The 17,304-nt window shown below is 47.5% G+C and overlaps 1 protein-coding gene across 1 annotated transcript in view; it reads right to left on the bottom strand.

Moving 5' to 3' along the window:
* Positions 1 to 481: 481 nt before the first annotated feature.
* The window catches only part of LOC124552482 (synaptic vesicle glycoprotein 2A-like), an 85,425-nt gene continuing 68,602 nt past the window's right edge, over positions 482 to 17,304 (bottom strand). The window contains exons 10-12 of the mRNA XM_047126763.1: positions 13,253 to 13,412; positions 8,234 to 8,361; positions 482 to 677 (exon numbers count right to left, since the gene is read on the bottom strand). Of these exons, the coding sequence (XP_046982719.1) occupies positions 616 to 677; positions 8,234 to 8,361; positions 13,253 to 13,412 (350 nt within the window). The 3' untranslated portion in view covers positions 482 to 615. The remainder of the gene's footprint in view (positions 678 to 8,233; positions 8,362 to 13,252; positions 13,413 to 17,304) is intronic.

Raw genomic sequence — 17,304 nt, 5'->3', positions numbered from 1 at the left:
TCTAGAACGGGTAAACCGGCTCAGTGAGGCTGATCGAGGTGTAGCATTAAACTCCAAGCCAAATTCCAGGCAGTTACAAAAAGAAATTCCTAGTCAAGAAGCATCGTCCAGCAGTCCCAAGTACCGTCTTTTCTCGAAAGAATAAACGGAAACGCGGCAGGCATTTTCAGAATTACAACTTTCGTGGTGAAAAGTTTCCTCAAAAGCCAAAATGAAGACTTCTGGAGCGAACACCTCAGCCAGGGGAAGCCAGGTTATCCCTCGTTGCAAAAAATGTGTTCCATTAAGGGCTGAACACCCAGAGAAGTACTAAAACCATTACCATATTACATGGTTCCAACTTGTATCTTTTCGAGGCGATAATGAAGACTGTATATACCCAATGACCAGGTAAATAAACAGTTGTCTCTTCTGTTGTATAGTCCGTCGGTGTAAGGAAATGAAAGCTTCTCTAGTGGCACACAAAAAATGAGACGAACACTTTCGTTGGAATGTTTTATTCCATAGCTACAGCAGTTAAGTTTTGGATCTGGCGAGAAGGCGCACATAACAAAGACTTCGGATACAGACAAGGTGTTCTTAATCGTATTGTTCCAGATGGAGGTCCAGTGGTCGTCATTGGCGAAGTTTCTTCATCTTTTCTTCAGATGGCAGCAGCAGCGACAAGAAGCCACACACTGCGAAAGAAAATGAAAAGGTCTCGAATTAGTGTCTGGATATGACCAGCAAAAATATACTTCGCGCCAAGAGCGGTGCGGTGAGATAGTTAATATGCTGCTATTGGATAACCCATTCAGCCGTTTTATTGATAGTATTTAGTTGACATATTGGATTTCTAAATTTTACAATTTCAACTTCAGACATGCCAGTGGCAGTCCAACTCAACCTCAACAACGAAGTACCCTAATCTCCCATAACAATAATCCAAGCACATAACTATAGACCAAGCCGCGAGCCTTGAATTACACTGAACAGTCAAAGAAACTGGTACACGTGCTTAATATCGTGTAGGACTCCAGGCAAACACATAGAAGTGCAGCAGCATGACGTGGCATGAACTCGACTAATGCCTGAAGTAGTGCAGATCCTGCAGATCTGTCCATAAATCCGTAAGAGTATGAGGGGGTGAAGATCTCTTCTGAACAGCACGTTGCAAGGCATCCCAGATATGCTCAATAATGTTCACGTCTGGGGAGTTCGGTAGCCAGCGGAAGTTTTTAAACTGAGGAGAGTGTTCCTGGAGCCACTCTGTAGTAATTCTGGATGTGCGGGGTGTCGTATTGTCCTGCTGTAATTGGCCAAGTCCGTCGAAATGCACAATGGATATGAATGGATTCAGGTGATCAGACAGGATGTTTAGCTACATATCTTCTGTCAGAGTCGTATCTAGATGTTTCGGGGGTTCCATATGACTCTAAATGCACACGACCCAGACCATTACAGAGCCTCCACTAGCTTGAACAGTCCCCTGCTGCCATGCAGGGTCCATGGATTCATGAGGTTGCCCCCATATGTGTGCACGTCCATCTCCTCGATACAATTTGAAATGAGACTCGTCTACCAGGCAACATGTTTCCAGTCACCAACAGTCCAATGTCGGTGTTGATGGGCCCAGGCCAGGCATAAAGCTTTGTGCTGTGCAGTCATCAAGGGTACACGAGTGGCCCTTCGTGTCCGAAAGCCCATACCGATGATGTTTCATTGAACGTTTCGCACGCTGACACTTGTTGACGGCCCAGCATTGAAATGTGCAGCAATTTGGGGAAGGGTTGCACTTCAGTCACATTGAACGATTCTCTTCAGTCGTTCTTGCAGGATCTTTTTCCACCCGCAGCGATGTCGGAGATCTGATGTTTTACTGGATTTCTGAAGTTCATGTACACTCGTGAAATGGTCGTACAGGAAAATCTCCAATTCATCGCTACATCGGAGATTCTGTGCCCCATCACTGGTGCGCCGACTATAACACCACGTTCAGACTCACTTAAATCTTGATAACCTGCCATTGTAGCAGCAGTAACAGAACTAACAACTGCACAAGACACTTGTTGTCTTATATAGGCGTATTCTACCTGTTTACATATTTCCGTATTTGAATAGACATGCTTGGACCAGTTTATTTGGTGCTTCAGTGTAAATGAAACTGTATTGTTCAGGAGACATCTATGATGTATGTACGCAGACTGAAGCAATGAATGAAAATTTGTATCAAGCCACGATTCAAACCTGTTCAACAGTGCGGTGCTATTCCGGTACACTTGGAGATCCCCTGCAATGCGTTTCGAATTTGGAGGGAACACCAAGTGAACTGAAGCGTCAATGAGAATGTGTATGGAGGAGAGAGGAGCGCTAGGGAAGTGTAGTCCATGCGGCTGTGCACAGCCACTGTGCCAGAGTGGCGTAGTGCTTAGAGAATCTGCGTAGTGAGCAGGAGACCCAGTTTCGAATCCCAGCCTTGGTACATATTTTCATTCGTCCCTTCAGGCTGCGTACACACATCAGATTCTATGTCAGTGTCTTTTAATCGGTCCACGTGACCTGTAAGTGACATCGGACCCGCATGCCGATACTGGCAGGTTACGTCTACAGGGCTCCGTATGGCAAGCACTGGATAACTGTTACTTTGGAACTAAAGTTTACTGCATAATGTGAGCTTACCACAATGTACAGAGATCACTTATAAGGACTATTGGCAAGTGATACATTGATGCGACCGGAAGACCTGCGCGAGCCATCAGTACCTATCGGCTGTAATGTTAAAGCTGAAAACTGAGGCGGCTGTGGGATCACCTGTGCCGGACTCAGTTAATTGAAGAACTCTTCGGAAAAAGGAAAATCCGAAAGAAACAGCACCGAAGCACAGTAATGTATTTTATTCTTCGAACACAGTTAACAATACTAGAACGTACGTAAGGCAGAGGGACTGCTCAAAAAATTCAAATCCTGCGGATAGTATACTGCTCTAACTGCGGAAAGGCCGGACGCAAAAATGAGAAGTTTAACATCACTGGCCCGAAATCTACTGACAGATTCGGCGCATCTATAAATGTCGTCGAGGGAACTGCCTGTTCAAAGAAAAAAAAAATCGTGGGGCTTCTTAGGCTAGGATATCTCTTCTTCACCTTTGCCTCACTTGGGAACAGGCATCATATCCTGCGTGACCTATTTCTGAGTGCATCACGAAACTATCCGAAGTGTAATCATAGCGTGTAGGCTTTCACGGCCGGCGTATTCAGTAATTAAAACTTCCGTGTAGTTGTGGGAAGGTTTACATTGGAACCACAAAAAGAAGTATCAATACTCGCCTAACTGAACAGAAAAGGAACTGTCCACTGGGACACACGGACAAATCGGCTGTAGCGGAACATGTTTTTGAACCGGATGACCATGACATAAAATTTAGTGAGACGAGCGTGCTAGCTAAGACATCGCATTATTATACCCGTATGTATAGAGAGGCTATAGAGATTTTTAAACACCACAATAATTTTAACAGGAAAGAAGAAGGCTTGAAGCTAGATAAGATATGGCGATCGACTCTGTACCAAAGATGTGACAATCGATTACCTTCGATCGAGAGTAATGACGCCAGCCAGAGATAGTTTCACTGTTGACAACACGTGACGAGTGGTGGCGCCCTCTACGCGCTCTATATAAACAGGACCTCCACGGCCTGGCAGGCTTTCGGCCATCCTTCTCTTCCGACGATCTTCTCCTTCACCTCACTCATCTCCTTTCCGAACAGCTCAATTCCCGTCGCTCCGCAATCTTCCTCTCTCTTGACCTCGAACGCGCTTATGACCGCGTATGGCATTCCGGTCTCCTTTTCAAGCTCCAAACCTTCGCCCTTCCCATTAACTACGTCCGTCTGATCGGTTCCTTTCTCTCCCGCTGTCCTTCCTATGTCACCATCCATAACACCGATTCCTACACCTTTTTCCCCTCCGCCGGTGTGCCCAAGGCTCCGTCCTCTCCCCCCTTCTGTACCTGTTGTACACGGCGGACATGCCACCGCCGTCACCCCCCGTCCACCTTCTCCAGTTTGCCGATGACACCGCCTTCCTTGCCCTTGCCCCCACCCTGCAACGCTCCCAACGCCTTCTCCAATCCCATCTTGACCGGTTCACCGCGTGGTGCAACCAGTGGTTGCTCAAGGTCAATCCTTCCAAAACCCAGGCGATCATTGTAGGCCAAACCACCCCTTCCTTCCGCCTCCTTGATTTCTATCTCACCGTCTATGGCCATCCCATTGCCCTCACTCCCACCCTTAAGTACCTTGGCGTCACCCTCGACCGTCGCCTCTCCTGGACTTCCCATCTCCAGATAATCCAAGCCAAGGCACGTTCCCGCCTCCATCTCCTCAAGCTCCTTTCCGGCCGTACGTGGGGTCTGGACCCCTCCACCATCCTCCACACCTATAAATCCCTCATCCGCCCTATCCTTTGTTATGCCCATCCAGCATGGATCCCCGCTCCTCCTACCTTTTATAAATCCCTCCAAATCCTTGAACGCCATGCTCTCCGCCTCGCCTATCACATCCGTCTCCCCTCCCCCACGCGGATCCTGTATGATCTCATCCCCTTCCCCCACCTCCTACTTTTCCTTGAAAGGATACGGATCCTGTACATCTCCCGTAAACTTGATCCTCCTCACCCGCTCGTATCCTCGATCCTCTCCCATCCCCGCCCGCTGCCGCGCCTGTATTCCCACGTCCCGCCCGGTCTTCATCTCTCCACCCTCCTTACCCTCTCCCAAGGTGGCTTCCGCCAGCTACCCCTCCCTGATGATGCCCTCCTCCCCTCCATCTACCCCTCCTACCAACTTTGATCGTCCCGCCCTCCTCCTGTGCTTGCTCCTCTGGGCACCCTCCCTCCCTTCTCTCCTTTTTTCCCTCCCTCCCCCTTTTCTCCCCCTCCTCCCCCGGGCCTCCCCTCCGCTGTCCCTCTCCTCCTGCCCCCGTCTCCTCCACCATTGGCATCCTTTTTCTCCCCTCTCCCCCACCTCACCCCAGTTTCCCCCCCTTGGCAGGTCCCCGGACTCGCACACACTACGTGGACATTCGCGCGCCGGAGATCACCGCCATCAGTGTTTCGTGTGTGCCGTCGTGTTTAGTGTTCAGTGTTCATCGTCACACTCCCTCGTTCACCAGTGCCATTGTCATCTTCAGTGTTTGTGCGTCGTCTCATCAGTTAGCAGTGTGGATTATCGACGAGTGTGAACGGCTCCGTGTTTGTATCTATGTGTCTCCTGTTTTATTGCCCACCGTTCTGTAACTTCTGTGTCTTCTCCTGTTTTTGCTGCTTGTTTATTCTATGGCTGAAGAGCAGCGTAGTGTGCTGCTGACAGCCTGCCTATTGCACAGGCTTTAAAATAACAATAAAGTAAAAAAAAAAAAGGCCTAGCAGCCAGTCGTAGACTCACCTCAGATGATGTTGCCCGCAGCTGGCAACGAAACGTCAGGGAGAAGTATTTCTATTACTGGACCACGGCCTCTTAGCTCGGAAGTTTTAATTACTGTATCCGAAGTGTGCTCGTCTACCTTCAATGTGTCACCGCAGAGAAGGGTTAGCTGGTTACTTTTTGGTATAAGTAATATTTACAAAAGGCTGGGACAGGAGAGTAGTTTGTGTCGAGACTCATCAAACCAGTCAGAAGACTGATGACTAATACACTACTGGCCATTAAAATTGCTACACCAAGAAGAAATGCAGATGATAAACGGGTACTCATTGGAACTCCTGGAACAGCTAAAAAATTAAGCAAATTCCAGTGTTACATTGTTGAGTTTCTTTATTTAAACTTACGACTTATCGCCTGAATATGTTTTTTATATTTCATTTTATCTGTTTCTACTATCGTGTTATAATTTAATGTATTGACTCGTTCCATGACCGTGGAGACTTCTCCTTAATTTGGTCCCACGGAACAATAAATAAATAAATAAATAAAAATATTAATACACGGCTGAAGGCCTGGCACAGTACCTGCGACCAAATGAAATGACCATCACAAACAACAAACATTGGTGCTCAGAAGTGTTCCAAGGGTCGGCCTGGGGAGGAAACTCTAACCACTGTTTAGGTGAGACAGACAGCCAAGCGTAACACTAAACGATCGGGTTGCAGCACGGCCTACGGATGGCTGAAGAACCAACCAACAACCTAAACGAATCCCTCTCTTCCAACCGACCAACTGCCCACTCCAGTACGCAGACAGCATTTATCTTCTCAGTGGAAATCACAGAAGCTACACACGGTTCCACGTAAACACACTTGCACAAGAACTCGAACAATCGTAAGAGCAATCACTGTGGAACCAGAAGGACGAACCAGTTCGACACACAGAGAGTTTCCACAAGCGGTCGGCGACCACATACACGTCCACCGATGACACGACGGATGAACGACCGACCCAGGTCGTTCCCACTCAAGTTACGTGTGTCGGCAAGGGTCGGGTGAGTCTTGGCTGTCCGAAGCTGACTGCAGCTCCAACCCGACTCAACTCCATGTCCGCTCGGAACTTGGAGACACGGCGACCCGGGCACACGGGCTCGGACCCAACTGTGCAGAAGTAACACTTGCCCATTGGCCACCTGACATCTCTGCACAAGGAAGGAACCGACCCACGTCCGGCAAGATGACCAACTGACGAGGCCCAGAAACGGTCAAAAGCCCAAATACACGTCCCCTGATGAGACGGCCGACCGAACTACCAACCAATTGTCGTTCCCGCTGCAGTCTCCTTCCGTCGGACAGTGCACGTGTGTCGCCAGCGGTCGGCGGGTACTGGCTGTCCGCACCCCACTGGCGCTCCGTCCCCGACTTCACTGCAGCTGCGTCCGTACTGAGCTCCCCACTGAACTCCAGACACACGACGGCCAGTCAATACTATCTGTCGCTCCAGAGATGGTACAACAGTGCACTTATCGATAAGCGCTGCTGCTGCTGCCACTCACGGGCAGTTAAGCCAGCAACTTAGTGACGTCAGTGAACCGAATAAGAAATTACCTCAAGGACAAGATGTTAAACAATAAACGGTACGAAGACGGGCAGCGCACGGCTGTGTACCACATTGATTTCTGCGGTTATTTCAGGCAGTGTTGCTTATCTGTTCGCACAGACAACTCTATGCTGATGCCGCTGCTCTCGGTCTTATGTTATGTTATGTTAACCGGGGGCCTAGAAACGACGGAGAGGCTCCGTCCCCGCCTCAGCCGCAGTGGTCCACAACCCCACGACGACTACCGCAGTCCACTCCACCCCTCCGCCGCCCCACAGCGAAGGCAGGGTTATTGTGCGGTTCGGCTCCCGGTGGACCCCCCAGGGAACGTCTCACACCAGACGAGTGTAACCCCTATGTTTGCGTGCTAGAGTAATGGTGGTGTAAGCGTACGTGGAGAACTTGATTGAGCGGCAATCGCCGACATAGTGTAGCTGAGGCGGAATAAGGGGAACCAGCCCGCATTCGCCGAGGCATACGGAAAACCGCCTAAAAACCATCCACAGACTGGCCGGCTCACTGGACGTCGAAACAAATCTGCCGGGCGGATTCGTGCCGGGGCCAGGCGCTCCTTCCCGCCCAGAAAGCCGTGCGTTAGACCGCACGGCCAACCGGCTCTCGGTCTTAGTGAAGGCTATAGTGATGAGAACCTATGCCTGAATTGTGCTGTTCTCGTCACACAATTTGACACTGTGGATGTCGGAATACTGAATTCCCCAATTGAATTCCGAAATGCAGTGTCCCGTGCGTCTAGCTCCAACTATGATTTCGTGTTCAGAGTCTGTTAATTACCGTCTTGAGCGCATAATCACGTCTGAAACCTTTTTACATGTATAACCTGAGTGTAAATGACAGTTTCACCAATGCTCTGCCTTTTTAAACCTCGTTGTACGCGATACCTCCACCATCTCTTTATGTGGACACCTCTATCTCGGGACTCTTTGTCACGCCAGTGTAATGTATACCGTTGATTTACAATGACTACTGGTAAGTTATAAACTGGTGCTACCTGAGAAGTGTGTGGTGTATTACACTGGGTGTTCAGTTAGTGTAAACAATGTTTTATGACAATATTGCCGACAATATCTAGGCGTCCCTAACCCCTCTCCCTAGTTCATGCAATTTCAGTGTGAACCAGAGTGCTCTGTGGTCAGTAGCGCTTCGTTCAGGATTCACACAGACTGGCTGTTAAAGCGCCATTGCAGCTGCCCAGACGGGGTTTAGTTTTACTCACACACAACGTATCCTCCCAGGATGGAGACGGCGACGACGCAGCTGGAGTCTATGAGGGCGCCCAGCATGAGGGACGTGACGAAGGTGCCCAGGCGGCCGAAACACAGCGACAGGCACACCGCCATGGCTCTGCAAGAAGGTCAGGCAGTGAAGTCAGTGTAGGTCCCTCTGAAGAACTGCGAGTACTGTGCTGCTACTCCTATTTCAAAGACTTATTAAAACTAAACTGCACTACTGGCCATTAAAATTGCTACACCAAGAAGAAATGCAGATGATAAACGCGTATTTATTGGACAAATATATTATACTAGAACTGACATGTGATTACATTGTCACGCAATTTCGGTGCATAGATCCTGACAAATCAGTACCCAGGACAACTACCTCTGGCCGTAATAACGGCCTTCATATGCCCGAGCATTGAGTCAAACAGAGCTTGGATGGCGTGTACAGGTACACCTGCCCATGCAGCTTCAACACGATACCACAGTTCATCAAGAATATTGACTGGTGTATCGTGATGAGCCAGTTGCTCGGCCACCATTGATCAGATGTTTTCAATTGGCGAGAGATCTGGAGAATGTGGTGGCCAGGGCAGCAGTCGAACATTTTCTATATCCACAAAGGCCCGTACAGGACCTGCAACATGCGGTCGTGCATTATACTGCTGAAATGTAGGATTTCGCAGGGATCGAATGCAGGGTAGAGCCACGGGTCCTAACACATCTGAAATGTAACGTCCACTGTTCAAAGTGCCGTCAATGCGAACAAGAGGTGACCAAGACGTGTAACCAATGGCATCCCATACCATCACGTCGCGTGATACAAAAGTATGGCGATGACGAATACAGGCTTCCAATGTGCGTTCACCGCGATGTCGCCAAACAAGGATGCGACCATCGTGATGTTCAAAACAGAATCTGGATTCATCCGAAAAAAGGACGTTTCGCCATTCGTGCACCCAGGTTCGTCGTTGAGTACACCATCGCAGGCGCTCCTGTCTGTGATGCAGCGTCAAGGGTAACCGCAGCCATGGTCTCCGAGCTGATAGTCCATGCTGCTGCAAACGGCGTCGAACTGTTCGTGCAGTTGGTTGTTGACTTGCAAACGTCCCCATCTGTTGACTCAGGGATCGAGACGTGGCTGCACGATCCGTTACAGCCATGCGGATAAGATGCCTGTCATCTCGACTGCTAGTGATACGAGGCCGTTGGGATCCAGCACGGCGTTGCGTATTACCCTCCTGAACCCACCGATTCCATATTCTGCTAACAGTCATTGGATCTCGACCAACGCGAGCAGCAATGTCGCGATACGATAAACCGCAGTCGCGGAAGGCTACAATCCGATCTTTATCAGTCGGAAACGTGATGGTACGCATTTCTCCTCCTTATACGAGGCATCACGATAACGTTTCACCAGGCAACGCCGGACAACTGCTGTTTGTGTATGAGAAATCGGTTGGAAACTTTCCTTATGTCAGCACGTTGTTGGTGTCGCCACCGGCGCCAACCTTGTGTGAATGCTCTGAAAAACTAATCGTATGCATATCACAGCATCTTCTCCCTGTCGGTTAAATTTCGCGTCTGTAGCGTGCCATCTTCGTGGCGTAGCAATTTTAATGGCCAGTAGTGATTTAACGTCCCGTCGGCCACGAGGTCATCAGAGACGAAGCACAAGCTCGGATTAGGGAAGGACGGGGAAGGAAACCACCCGTGCCCTTTCAAAGGAACCATCCCGGCATTGCCTTGAGGTGATTTAGGAAAATCACGGAAAGTCTAAATCAGGACCGGCAGACGCCGGTCTGAGCCATCGTCCAGTGTGCCAACAGCTGCGCTACCTCGCTCAGTATGACCACTTGCCTAATAGCGTTTTGGGTTGCCTCTGGAACGTAATACATCACCGATTCTACGTATCACTGATCCGACAGTTTGCTGGTAGGTGTGGAATGTGTGGCACCGGACTTCTACGTGTAAGTCATGTAATTTCCATAAACAACGGCTTGTTGATTTGTGCGTTGACACCCGTTGGCGACGCATATGGATTCCATAGGATTCACATCATTTGAGGGCAAGATATCAAGTAAGTTCATTCTCATGTTCCTCAGACCTCTGTAACACGCTTTTGGTTCCGAGACAAGGACAATTATACCGCTGAAAGATGACTTGGACGTCGCGGAAGGAACGCAGGTGGTTCGCAGGTGTTGGCGTGTTTTGATTACTACCACAGCTCCCATGCAAACGCAGGAGAGTGTCTCCCATAGGATAATACGGCTCCCATCAGCTGTGCACGTTTAGAGCCTCATTTGCGTGGATGATGACGTCTGCGGAGACAATCATTGACCTGGTGTAGCAAAAACGTGATTCGTCTGACGAGGTGACACGTTTCCATTGATCCATGGTCCAGTCTCGACGTTCCAGTGGACACCGCAATGGTGGTTAATGCTGTCGATGGGTCCATATGTGAAGACGTAGTGGTGGTCTGATGTGGAGCTCCGTGTTCAACAATGTGCGATCAACGGCCTGCTCCGAAACACTTGTGCGCGCACCAGCACTGTGCTCTTTCGGAAGAGATGCCACAGATCGCCACCTGTCCTGTTTTACAGAGCAGACAAGCCTCCGAAGCCCACGTTCTGTGAAGAGTCGTGGACTTCCGACCATTTTGCGCCTAATGGTAGTATCGCTGTCCTTCTACCTGTTTCCGTAGATGCTGACAACATAAGCACGTGAACATACGACCAGCTACGGCGTTTTCGAGATACTTGTTCACGGGCTCTGTTTAGTAATGGTATCACTTTTGTCAAAGTCGATCATGTCAACAGAGTTCCCCATTTGCGGCCCGTGTCGTCGCTAGAATAATTCCCCATTCGTCATTGGTCCACTTATACATTTTCCTTACCGCGTCATGTTCCCATAACGCCACCAGACAACGTCCCACCTCGTGGTGGGCAATGGTCAAATGTTTTGGCATAGCCGGCTGGAGTGGCCGAGCGGTTCTAGGCGCTACAGTCTGGAGCCGCGCGACCGCTACGGTCGCAGGTTCGAATCCTGCCTCGGGAAAGGATGTGTGTGATGTCCTTAGGTTAGTTAGGTTTAAGTAGTTCTAAGTTCTAGGGGACTGATGACCTCAGCAGTTAAGTCCCATAGTGCTCAGAGCCATTTGAACCATTTTTTTTTTTTTTTTGGCATATCAGTGCAACACAAAACATCCTTACTAATTTTGTAAATGTTAGTAATGCACTTAACAGTGAGGTTCTGCTTTTATAGCAGTTCTTAAGAATAAAATGATTCATCCGGATAGAGAACACTGTCAGATCAGGTCGATTAAATAACTAGGCGTAACGTTGCAGAGCGATGTGAAATGGAACAAGCACGTAAGGACGGTAGCAGGGAAGAAGACTGATCGACTTCGGTTTATTGGAAAAGCTCTAGAAAGGTGTAACTCCTCGTTGTGGGACATCTGCACCGAAAACCAGAGCGACCTATTATTGAGTACTGTCGAGTGTTCGGGATCCCCACCAGATCGGATTAAAGAGAGATATAGAAACGATTCAGAGGCGGACTGCTAGATCCGTCAGCGGTAAGTTCGATCAACATGCTAGTATTCCGGAAACGCTCCGTGAACTCAAGTGGGAATCACTGGAGGGAAGTCCACTTTCTTTTCGCGAAATACTGTAAAGGAAGTTTAGACTAGCGGCATTTGCGGCTGACTGCAGAACGACTGTACTAGCGCCAACGTAAATTACTCTTAAGGACCACAAACATAAGATATGAGAAATTAGGGCTTGTAAGGAGGCAGGGGTAGGAAACTGCCCCTAAAAGGCGGAATTATCAGCAGTGGTCAATGGTATGGGGGTGCAGAAGGTAGTGGAAACCAGAGCATTAAAGACATTTTGTGAGCATCCACAGGACATGTGGCCGGTAATCGAAAAGAATGGACCGCGCGGGATTAGCCGAGCGGTCTTGGGCGCTGCAGTCATGGACCGTGCGACTGGTCCCGGCAGAGGTTCTAGTCCTCCCTCGGGCATGGGTGTGTGTCTTTGTTCTTAGGATAATTTAGATTAAGTAGTGTGGAAGCTTAGGGACTGATGAAAAAAAAAATGTTCAAATGTGTGTGAAATCTTATGGGACTCAACTGCTAAGGTCATCAGTCCCTAAGCTTACACACTACTTAGCCTAAATTATCCTAAGGACAAACACACACACCCATGCCCGAGGGAGGACTCGAACCTCCGCCGGGACCAGCCGCACTGTCCATGACTGCAGCGCCTAGACCGCTCGTCAGGGACTGATGACCTTAGCAGTTAAGTCCCATAAGATTTCACACACATTTGAGCATTTTTTAAAAAGAGTCATGATGATCTCTTCATTGGCAAAAGATTCCAGGCAAGCCCCCATTCGGATCTTCGGGATGGGACTGCCAAAGGGGAGGTGACCAAGAAGAAAACATTGAATAAACAACGAAAGGCTAACGTTCCACGAGTCAGAATTTTGAACGGAGTAGGGAAACCAGAGAATCTGAAGTTTGAACGCAGCAGGGAAGCTAGAGAATCTGAAAAGGGAAATGCGAAGGCTCAATCTAGATATAGTAGGGGTCAGTCAAGTGAAATGGAAAGAAGACAAGGAGTTGTGGTCAGACGAGTATAGGGTAATATCTCAGCAGCTGAAAATGGTATAATGGGAGTACGATTCGTTATGAATAGGGCGGTAGGACAGAGAGTGAGTTACTGTGAGCAGTTCAGTGATTGGATGGTTCTCATCAGAATCGACAGCAACACACTAGGTAGTCAGAAAGTGGCCAGCATTGCAGTTTTGTTGGTCATGCAAAAGGCCGCTTCACATCCATGTGTTCGATGAAACTGTGCGTGATTCCACTAATTTTTCCAAGTCATATTGTTTGTTCTGACGTACTACACAACAAAAAATGTCAACGCAAATTTGCCTTCAATAAATATGCACTGTTCCTTCTACGTCAGAATGGAAGGAAGGTGAACAGCGCACGGACACGTGGAGCGTCTCACCTGAGGTACGTGGGGACAGCATCGACGACGACGATATTGACGACGGACACGCACGTTCCGGAGAGCACGACGTACGCCATCGGCAGCATCAGGATCTGCAGCTCCGTCTGGGCCCAAAGCACGGCGACACCGCACAGCCCCGATGCTATCAGGCTGACGGCTGCAACACCAAAGTTCGTCTGTGTACACGGACGTGTGGGAGTACGCCCTGTGCGTGTTTGTTTTCCAGAATAGCTGCTGTGGAACATGCGGAGCAATCTCAGCTGTTAATGGGGCACCTATAACTTTACCATATCATGCGACTCACTACAGGGTGTCTCACAGGAAGCAGCAAGTTTTCAATCGGCCGACCTCACGATACGTAGTTGGGCTCGATTTATTATGTTTTATTTAATATTTTAGGATGACAGTCTCATATGATGAAGGTTTCATAGATTGTAATCGGTCATAAAATAAGAAAAAAATTCCGATCAATGACTTTGTTGAATCCTACAAATGGTACATATTTTCAGTCACTTTATGGCCTGTAGTTATTTTTAACAAAATCTGTACAATTAAAATGGTTCAAATGGCTCTGAGCACTATGGGACTTAACTTCTGTGGTCATCAGTCCCCTAGAACTTGGAACTACTTAAACCTAACTAACCTAAGGACATCACACACATCCATGCCCGAGGCAGGATTCGAACCTGCAACCGTAGCAGTCCCGCGGTTCCGGACTGCGCACCTAGAACCACTAGACCACCGTTGCCGGCGTAGAATTAAAACTACTTTTATTTGGTGTGATGGACCTATGCCCTCCTGTGGCACTACGACTTCAGTCCAACCTTATTACAATTGTTCGGTGGAAATCAGTAATGGGCTAAATGCCAAAAATGTTTTTTAGTTAGACCCGAAAATCAAAGATAAGTTCCGTTGCCAACATGAAAAGCTGGCTGAGCGCCAGTAGAGCATATAAGACCCGAAAGATGGTATGAGTGGTATGTGGCGCCCTCTGGTGAAGCTCAAGAGGGACCAGTGCGACCTTTGTCTGCCACGATACAGTGCAGCCACACTCCATTGTGCGCAGTGACACGAGAAGAGGAAGAAAGAAGGGAGAATGAATTCATGATGAAAGCAAGTATCTTAGAAGTGAAGAGAAACTTGACGTGAACAAGCGGCAGTGAAATTGCTTCGTGCCTTCATAAAGCACTCAGCAGACCTTATCGTTGCAGGAAACGAAAGTTGGGTCGGAGACAGATCTGATGAAATAAATCATAAATTGTTGATCTCTTGCCATTCGTTTGCGTCATTTGACAGAGGTTTTGGCCAGACTGAAAGATGTAAGAAGCAGGAAGAATGTAAGTAGGGGAGACAGGGGACAAAAGCAACATTTTGCATATTGCATTTTTTTATTATCTCCCTATAAACTTTTGAAGCAAAAGGAACTAATGTGTATGTTCTCTGAAGCTCTCCTAAAAGAAATGAATTTAGTTTCCACAAAATTACATATATTTGGTATTTGTAAAACTAATTTTAAAGCATCAGTGTACCTGTTACTTTTGTCCTCGTTACTTGGGACAATAGTAACACAGGTAGGTTACGAAAGTTACATAATAAGTTAAGCCACATTTTACTACCTAAAGGACTCATACAGTAACGTAAAGTACATCTACATCTACATCTACATCTACATCTATACTCCGCGAGCCACCTTACGGTGTGTGGCGGAGGGTACTTATTGTACCACTATCTGATCCCCCCTTCCCTGTTCCATTCACGAATTGTGCGTGGAAAGAACGACTGCTTGTAAGTCTCCGTATTTGCTCTAATTTCTCGGATCTTTTCGTTGTGATCATTACGCGAGATATATGTGGGCGGTAGTAATATGTTGCCCATCTCTTCCCGGAATGTGCTCTCTCGTAATTTCGATAATAAACCTCTCCGTATTGCGTAACGCCTTTCTTGAAGTGTCCGCCACTGGAGCTTGTTCAGCATCTCCGTAACGCTCTCGCGCTGACTAAATGTCCCTATGACGAATCGCGCTGCTTTTCGCTGGATCATGTCTATCTCTTCTATTAATCCAACCTGGTAAGGGTCCCATACTGATGAGCAATACTCAAGAATCGGACGAACAAGCGTTTTGTAAGCTACTTCTTTCGTCGATGAGTCACATTTTCTTAGAATTCTTCCTATGAATCTCAACCTGGCGCCTGCTTTTCCCACTATTTGTTTTATGTGATCATTCCACTTCAGATCGCTCCGGATAGTAACTCCTAAGTATTTTACGGTCGTTACCGCTTCCAATGATTTACCACCTATGGCATAATCGTACTGGAATGGATTTCTGCCCCTATGTATGCGCATTATATTACATTTATCTACGTTTAGGGAAAGCTGCCAGATGTCGCACCATGCATTAATCCTCTGCAGGTCCTCCTGGAGTACGTACGAGTCTTCTGATGTTGCTACTTTCTTGTAGACAACCGTGTCATCTGCAAATAGCCTCACGGAGCTACCGATGTTGTCAACTAAGTCATTTATGTATATTGTAAACAATAAAGGTCCTATCACGCTTCCCTGCGGTACTCCCGAAATTACCTCTACATCTGCAGATTTTGAACCGTTAAGAATGACATGTTGTGTTCTTTCTTCTAGGAAATCCTGAATCCAGTCACAAACCTGGTCCGATATTCCGTAAGCTCGTATTTTTTTCACTAAACGTAAGTGCGGAACCGTATCAAATGCCTTCCTGAAGTCCAGGAATACGGCATCAATCTGCTCGCCAGTGTCTACGGCACTGTGAATTTCTTGGGCAAATAGGGCGAGCTGAGTTTCACATGATCTCTGTTTGCGGAATCCATGTTGGTTATGATGAAGGAGATTTGTATTATCTAAGAACGTCATAATACGAGAACACAAAACATGTTCCATTATTCTACAACAGATTGACGTAAGCGAAATAGGCCTATAATTATTCGCATCTGATTTATGACCTTTCTTGAAAATGGGAACGACCTGCGCTTTCTTCCAGTCGCTAGGTACTTTACGTTCTTCCAGCGATCTACGATAAATTGCTGATAGAAAGGGGGCAAGTTCTTTAGCATAATCACTGTAGAATCTTAAGGGTATCTCGTCTGGTCCGGATGCTTTTCCGCTACTAAGTGATAGCAGTTGTTTTTCAATTCCGATATCGTTTATTTCAATATTTTCCATTTTGGCGTCCGTGCGACGGCTGAAATCAGGGACCGTGTTACGATTTTCCGCAGTGAAACAGTTTCGGAACACTGAATTCAGTATTTCTGCCTTTCTTCGGTCGTCCTCTGTTTCGGTGCCATCGTGGTCAACGAGTGACTGAATAGGGGATTTAGATCCGCTTACCGATTTTACATATGACCAAAACTTTTTAGGGTTCTTGTTTAGATTGTTTGCCAATGTTTTATGTTCGAATTCGTTGAATGCTTCTCTCATTGCTCTCTTTACGCTCTTTTTCGCTTCGTTCAGCTTTTCCTTATCAGCTATGATTCGACTACTCTTAAACCTATGATGAAGCTTTCTTTGTTTCCGTAGTACCTTTCGTACATGATTGTTATACCACGGTGGATCTTTCCCCTCGCTTTGGACCTTAGTCGGTACGAACTTATCTAAGGCGTACTGGACGATGTTTCTGAATTTATTCCATTTATGTTCCACATCCTCTTCCTCAGAAATGAACGTTTGATGGTGGTCACTCAGATATTCTGCGATTTGTGCCCTATCACTCTTGTTAAGCAAATATATTTTCCTTCCTTTCTTGGCATTTCTTATTACACTTGTAGTCATTGATGCAACCACTGACTTATGATCACTGATACCCTCTTCTACATTCACGGAGTCGAAAAGTTCCGGTCTATTTGTTGCTATGAGGTCTAAAACGTTAGCTTCACGAGTTGGTTCTCTAACTATCTGCTCGAAGTAATTCTCGGACAAGGCAGTCAGGATAATGTCACAAGAGTCTCTGTCCCTGGCTCCAGTTCTGATTGTGTGACTATCCCATTCTATACCTGGTAGATTGAAGTCTCCCCCTATTACAA

The sequence above is a fragment of the Schistocerca americana genome, chromosome 10, assembly GCF_021461395.2.
Source record: "Schistocerca americana isolate TAMUIC-IGC-003095 chromosome 10, iqSchAmer2.1, whole genome shotgun sequence".
In the NCBI taxonomy this organism is placed as follows: Eukaryota; Metazoa; Arthropoda; class Insecta; order Orthoptera; family Acrididae; genus Schistocerca; species Schistocerca americana.
Note: the sequence above shows the minus strand (reverse complement) of the source record. Positions and strands in the feature narration are given on the sequence as shown.